The sequence below is a fragment of the Telmatherina bonti genome, assembly GCF_933228915.1.
Source record: "Telmatherina bonti genome assembly, chromosome: 11".
Lineage (NCBI taxonomy): Eukaryota > Metazoa > Chordata > Actinopteri > Atheriniformes > Telmatherinidae > Telmatherina > Telmatherina bonti.
Genome location: NC_136629.1, coordinates 15941842 through 15949341, shown reverse-complemented (window position 1 = coordinate 15949341; position 7500 = coordinate 15941842). Strand labels below are relative to the sequence as shown.

The 7500-nt window shown below is 42.6% G+C and overlaps 1 protein-coding gene across 1 annotated transcript in view; it reads right to left on the bottom strand.

The window, feature by feature from the left end:
* plekhh2 (pleckstrin homology domain containing, family H (with MyTH4 domain) member 2) overlaps nt 1–7500 on the bottom strand; it is a gene marked incomplete at its 5' end in the record, with an annotated part of 47036 nt that overhangs the window by 23567 nt on the left and 15969 nt on the right. Inside the window, 5 exons of the mRNA XM_079249336.1 lie at nt 1734–1919; nt 1993–2074; nt 2200–2283; nt 2426–2575; nt 2682–2744. Coding sequence (XP_079105462.1) covers nt 1734–1919; nt 1993–2074; nt 2200–2283; nt 2426–2575; nt 2682–2744 — 565 coding nt within the window. The remainder of the gene's footprint in view (nt 1–1733; nt 1920–1992; nt 2075–2199; nt 2284–2425; nt 2576–2681; nt 2745–7500) is intronic.

Below are 7500 nucleotides of genomic sequence, written 5' to 3'. Positions count from 1 at the left end.
AATCAAGGTGAACAACTTCTCTATTTGCTGCCTTTTAGCAAAACAACCGTCAGACACTCACGCTGTAACTTTTACCTCTTCTTATATTTTAAATTCTTTCCCATCTATTACTGGTCTGGTGTATGGGCTATTGCAGCGTCTACTGGTGACGACGAGGTGAAGCGTGGATGAAATCATGCTGGGAATGAAGACGAATTTAAGTCATACTCAGCACTCCTAAGACCTTCTTGTTAACATGTCCGGGATTGACAGTTTTTATTTTTCTTTATGCTTTAAAACAGAAGCAAGATTCGCAGTCATAACCAGGTTAAGAATCATTTCAGATCATGAACTCTAGGTGGAGGAGCCATAATAGTATATCTGAATATTCATGAGGTGGCCAGGTGACGCTCGGCATCAGCATCTGGGTGGTGGGCGTGTTAGTGGGTGTGTGTATGTGTGTCACAAAGTTTGAAAGGTGCCATCTCACCGGTGTTTAGATGAATGGATGAGGAAGTGGGGTGAGCTCGGTGGTAGACTAATTTTTCTGTTGACGACGTATCGCATATATTGTAGGAGTCTGTTTAGTCAGTATATTGTTTGTTCATTAATTGGATCTGATCTTGGAACTGTAGATGGAAAGAATAAAGGTATCACTGCTGATACCGAAGGATTTTGGAGTTTATTGGGGCGCGTTTTTATGCGAGATTTATGGTTAATACTGGTGGACCAGACTGGACCAGACTTTGGCAGGGGTGGACAGATATTTCTCTGTTTTTATTCAGTTTCTTTGATTCTTTTAGGCTCCGTTCAGACTGCAGGGCTTGCTGCTCATATTGGATGTTTTTGTGAAATCCGAAGTTTTTGAAAGTCCGTTCACATTTGCGATCAAATGTGACTTGTATGTGATCTTCTATACGAACCTCATGTGCACCAGAAGCGTCCCGCATGCGTAGAAGACACGGCAACGTGCAGTGAGCGTGTGTGTGACGTCTTTGTGTTTGAGGAAGTAAATGTGGATGGCAGCAGAGATTTGCTACTTTAAACGTTTTGTCCAACCGTAGCAACAACATTGTGAATGGGTTCGTTTCAAGGAGACGTTTACAGAAGAGGAAAGTAAAAGTTTTGCTCAAAGCTGTTTGTGGGGCTCTGGCAGCAACAACTATAGAGAGAAACGTTTGGGTTCGGAGTCGCAGTCAGGATTGGTGGAAGAGTAATGTGAGCGCATTTACCGATAAAGAGTTCATAAACAACAAATGCAGAATAATGACGCTTGTCGCGTGTCAATTGATCGGATTAATGCGACCTGACCGTTCAGACTGAAGTCGCATGGCAAAAGACCAGATACGTATCAGATTTAGGACCACATATCCAAGCAGCCTGGCTCGCATTGGAAAATATCAGATCTGTGTCGTTCAGACTGTTAAGAAAAGATCGGTTCCAGGTTGCATCGGGGCAAAAACATCGGATTTAAGTTACTTCAGCCTGTAGTGTGAACGTAGCCTTACTTTGTTTTTCTGCAGTGTTTAATTTTTTTTTTTTTATGTAAACACGTTAAGTTATCTTGGACATAAAATATGCTTTACATATAAATCTGCCTTGCAAACAGCTCGTAATCTTTACAATGACTAAGTGGCAAAGTAGTTTCCCACCACATCGTGGACATGACCTCACTGTCAAAGTTTGCCTTCCGGTGTCCAGCTCTGCCCACACACCCCACAGATAATCCCTAGCTGTGACTAAGACGGACTCACCAGTCGTGTCTCTGCCATCTGTTTCTCCTTGTGTGCTGAGGGTCCTCTGGGAAGGTGCCGGCCCAATAAGGACCTGGGGGCTCTTCCCTCTCACCTGGAAACAGCCAAACGTCAGGCTGCTGAGACGTCGGGCTTCACCCGGTTTGCTCAGAACTCCCCGCTCACCGCTGCCCTTCTGCTCGAAGGCTGCAAGCAAACACACACATTTAGTGAGTACATTTTACTGCATGTGTTCAAACAACGATGCTAAATTTCTCACCTTGGACTTGTTTCTGCAGCTCAGAGATCTGAGCCTCCTGCTGCTTGTTGGTTTCTCTCAACGCTGCATTTTCCACCTCAAACTGAAACACAGCTTCGATACCTTAATGTCAAGCCAACATGGCTGGAAATGTGTCACCATGAGCTCACCCAAAGCAAACGAAAGGACTCACTTAAGAGGATAAACAGATAAAAATATGCTCTTTACCTCTGACAACTTCAGCATCACCCATTCCTTGATCTTTGCTGCTTTCTCCTCCACCGTTTTGGCATCTTGAAGTCTAACCTGTTTCTGTTGAGAGAAACGTGAACTTGCTTTACTGTTAAGCACAAGTAACCACAGAATCACAGCTCTGACAAGGAAAAGACTAAAGGGATGAAACATCACTGCAGATTAAACAACGTATGACTAATGTAAAAAAAAAGAGTTGTACCTGCTCCTCCAGCTGCTGCTCCAGCTGTGTGATGATGTCCTCCTTCTCCTGAACTAAAGCCTGCAGCTCCTGGCACTGTTGAAACAAACGCATCTCGGAGTCTCCAGACTGACCATCTGGAGCCTTGAGCTTCTCCTCCATCCACTGCACCTGAAATGATCACACACACACACACACACACATACACACATGAAAATACTCAAATGTGTCCACACACAGCAACAGAACAGATAAGCAGACTTTTCTGGATCTTTACCTGCTGCTGTGCAATGAAGGCCCGTTTTTCTGCATCGATCACCTGCGTCTCCAGCTGCTGAATCTGTAAAACCAAACAGTACCGTCTTTAATTCAGGTGTTTTTGTACTGATTTCACATCTAAATGGGTGTAAATTTAAACATGCACAAAGATACAATGACAATTTGAAACAAAATATTTCTGGAGGTTTTGAGCCCTTTAAAAAGGGTGAAAAAAAAAAAGCAAAGAAAAAACAAAACAACAACAAAAACCACTCTCTTGTCACTAGTGTTCAGCTGAATGTTAAAACAAATATCTAATCAGCCAATTACAGCAGCTCAGTGTTCTCAGGCATGTAGACATGATGAGGACGACTCGCTGAAACTCAAACCGAGCATCAGAATGAAGAAGATAAAGACTGAAGTGACTTTAAACGTGACATGGTTGTTGCTCTGAGTGTTTCAGAAACTGCTCATCTACTGGGATTTTCACACACAACCATCTCTAGAGTTTGTAGAAAACGGTCTGAAGAGGAGAAAATATCCAGCGAGCAGCTGTTGTCTGGACCAGAACGTCTTGTTGGTGTCGAGGAGACTGGGCAGACTGGTTGGAGATGGTAGATGCAACAGGAAGTCAAAAAATAAACACTGGTTCCAACCAAGATATGCAGAATAGCATCTCCCAACACACAACACGTCCAACCTTACAGCAGACGGTCTCCAGCAGCAGAAGACCACACCGGGCGCCTCTCCTGTCAGCTGAGAACAGGAAACTGAGGCCACAACTTACACACGCTCACCAGAACGACAACAGAAGATGGAAAATGTTGCTGCTTTGATGAGTCTTTATTTCCGCTCCACATTCAGATGGATCGGTCGGAATTTGGTGGAAATATCAAGAAAGGATCATCCTGCCTTGTATCAGTGTTTTAGAATAGTGGCGTTACGCTGTGTGTGTGTGTGTGGGGCGGTATTTCCTTGGCCCCCTTTAGCCCTCTTAGTACAGGTGTCAACTTCAGTTCTCGAAGGCCGACATCCTGGAAGTTTTTCTTGTCTCCAAACATACCTGACTGAAATGAATGAACGGGTTGACACAAAACTGTTGGAGCCGTTTGATTGGAATCAGGTGTGTTGAAGCAGGGAAACAACAAAAACCTGACAGAAACAGATACTGGAGTTTTGTTGTATTTCTGCTGCTGACCATGTTTTACCCCTTTCTGAGTACAGTGTAGCATCTTCTGATGGAAACTTCCAGCAGGATGATGCACCATGTCACAAAGCTCACATCATCACCATGACGATGAGTTCACTGTCCTCCAACGGCCTCCACAGTCACCAGATCTCCGTCCAACAGAGCAGCTTTGGGATGTGGTGGAACGGGAGATTCTCATCATGGATGTGCAGCAACTGTGTGATGCTTTATGTCAACATGGAGCAAAACTTCTGAGGAATGTTTCAAAAAAACTTTGTTGTATCTATGACACAAAGGATAAAGACAGTTCTGAGGGTAATAGGGGTCCAACTCAGAACTAGCATTGTGGCCAATGAGTTTACACTGCCATGAAACAGAAGAGGGTAGAAACTCTTAATTATCTGGTTTTACATTTCAGAACAAAGCTAAATAAATCACCCGGTTCTTTCCAGGACTTAAAATGAGGTAAAAACCCTTTCCTCCTCAGTCTGAAGCCAAACAAATCAGCACCAAATGAAGACAAATAAATCATTTCATGCTTGAGACTAAACTAAAACTCGGCCACAAGAAAAGAGCAGAAGCTGCTCTGTTGGTCCAGCACTGTGTGTAGAGTCCTGTTTTGCACTTCTACCTTTGTTTTCATAATTTGTGCTTTTAAGTTTAAAAAAAAAAAACTGTTGAAACAGAGATTTAGCATTTTATTCACTTTTTCAGTATTTATGTGACTATAATTAGTTTATTAAGCTTTGATATGAAACTACTGCGACAAATGCTCAAAGTTAAGCCAGTTATAATGAAACATTCCAGTAAAATTAGAGCTGATTAGGTTACTGGTTTGTAGTTTAAGACCTGATTTCCCTCTGTTGTGTCTGTCTACTGTGTTGGAGGATCGACTGCAAATCAAGAGACATCACTGGACTGGATACGTTGGCTGGTTTTCTACTATAAATGATAAAAGATGGAAACAACTTAGTGTTTTAACTGGAATGTGAACTTTTAAATTTAATAAGAGGTAAAAAAGTGTTAACATTTCCCAGAGGTAGAAAGTTACTGTTGGATTTATGCATTTATTTCCAACATTGACTGCATTTGGGTAAAGTTTTAAAACTGCAGCAAAACTGGTTCCAAGGTGTCACATTTATAAAGTTAGAAGAGCTCTTTGTAAGCTGAGATCAGAGCAACTTTACAGGAGTGTGTTAAAGCCGCATGAACACCAAAAGGTCACGCAGCTTTCACACACAGCCGTATGCAGGTTACACACCAGATACTGACACACACATACACATGGATTAAATAAAAAAGTGATGGTTTTATGAGCAAATCTTCTCAAATTCCTCAGCTCGAAGTGTCAGAAGCAGCAGAGTGTCTACAGAGGAAACCTCAAAAGCTTTCTGCAGGAATGTTGAGGGAGTTTTTCAGTGCAGCTGCAGCCACCATGGTTAGGCTGGTTTACTTCATATGTACATACATACACACAAATCTGAGATGGCTAATGGATGCTTTCACCAGACTATCAGCCCAGTTTAAACTGGACATACGACGTTCTGAATGAAAGACCTGAAGATAATGAAGGAAATGATTAAGATTGCACACAAACAATTCAGATTCACTCCTACATAAAGGTGCACTGTGCTCTGGCTTTTAAACAACCGTTCACAGGAAGTCACAAATCTGACTTCCTGTTGGACATACTGGAGCAAAGTGGGACGAATTATGTGCCAAGTAACAGAATGACTCACCACGTTGATGAAATCACCCAACAGGACAGAGGTGTTTTATTCAGGCTGTAATGGTTTCAGTTTGTGGTCCCTCTATTCAGAAAAAGGACAAGACTGGGTTTCTGGGAGTTCACTGCATTAAATTTACAAGTTTCTTTTTAATATCCTTTAAATTCCACAATCTGATTTATTCCATAACCTAAGCTGCATTTCCAGGAACTTGGGTCTTGTTGGGGGCATTTTCCTCGACACCCCTTTGTTTTAAATGCAAAAGCCGGCAGTAAAAAATGAGCTTCGGGTAGAAATGTGAGTGGCAGAAACGGTCCTGCTGGGAGGGAATGCTTTTAAGACACTGCTGAACCTTTGGAGTCGGGCCTGCAGAAATGAATGTGTCTGTTTGGGCAGAGATCCTTATTTTTGTACCAGAGAAATAAATTCAAATCTCTTCTAAAGATCTTGAGAGTGTGGGGATGAAGCAGAAATCAAGCTAAGAAAACGCAAGCATCAGAACAACGGTTATGTTTTCAGGTATATAATAAAGAAAAGAAAAACACTTTAATCACTGCAAGAAAGGTGGAATATATTTATTTTCCAAAAACAATGACATGCTAAGGCACAAATAAAACCACCCACAAGTCTGTAATTTGATTTAATTAAAATAATCCATCTGAAGTGTAAATCCTGGTGTGAGACCCCTGATGCTGAGAAGCAACTCACTTCAGCTGAATCCGTCACCATGGTCTCTTCTGAACATCAAACCTCAGTAAAAAGACAACAAACACCAAGATGAAATCATCATTTAGCTTATAGTAAATGCGTATGCGGTCTCTGTAACATGTGGTCTCTATGTCGGACTGTTGTGGTGAAAAAGAAGCTGAGATGAAAGTTACAAGCTGGTGGTTTACTGGCTGATCTAAGCTCCAAGCCTCATCTACTGTGACAAGTTGCCGGTAGTGACCAAAACAACGAGACTGTGGATACAAGCAGCTGAAGTGAGGTTCCTCCATAGTGTGTCTGTCACCGTGGCGGTGGGGATGTGGACCCAAATGCAGGAGTCGGGAAGCCAAGATGCAGGAACCATACAAGATTTTAATTCCAGTAAGAAAAGCGAGGGCAAACTAACAAAATGAACCAGCAACTCAAGACAAAACTGAGGGGTATAAATCATAGACTGTATATAAAGAGATGGACGGAGTCTCCGTGACGTCACCCGTAGGTTTCTGAAGAGCTGAATCGAAGCTCGGTGGGCGGTTCCTACCGTCGCCATGTTGGCAGCGTCATGCGCGTCACCTCAACAGGAAAATACGAATATGGGCAAAGAGATGGAGCTAAGAGGGCAGCCGTGAGCGTCATGGCGGATGATTGACATCGAGGGAACTCCGAGCTTTTTGTAGCTAAGAGCTAACCGAGCTAACCCTGAGATAACAGGAGCTAACCAGCTAACAGAGGTAAGCGGGCTAAAGCTAAGTCACGTTAACCTGTTAAAAACCGCAGTTATACGTTCTTCTGACTTGAAGCCGGAGATTGGTACCTGTCAATCAAAAGGACACGCCCCTAAATATCCCAAACTTCGAGATTAAATTACTTTAAAACGGGCGAGTTAGAAAAAAATTCACTCCCCCCGCAGTTGTCATGAAGGTAAACCTGACCTATAAACCGAAAATGGATTTTTGAACCAGACTGTAAACATGTTTATTTCTGCCATGAAGTTGGCCTTTTTAACATGGGAGTCTATGGGGATTTGCTCTGTTTTGGAGCCCCTAGTGGATGAAAGGGGAACTGCAGTTTTATGCACTTCCACATAGGCTTCACTTTTAACCGCCAGAGGTTGCGGCTTGGTATAAATACACAGAACACAACGAGACACAGGTGAAGCTAATCAGAAAATCAAACCAGGTGAAACTAATGAACAGGAACTGAGACACCAGAGA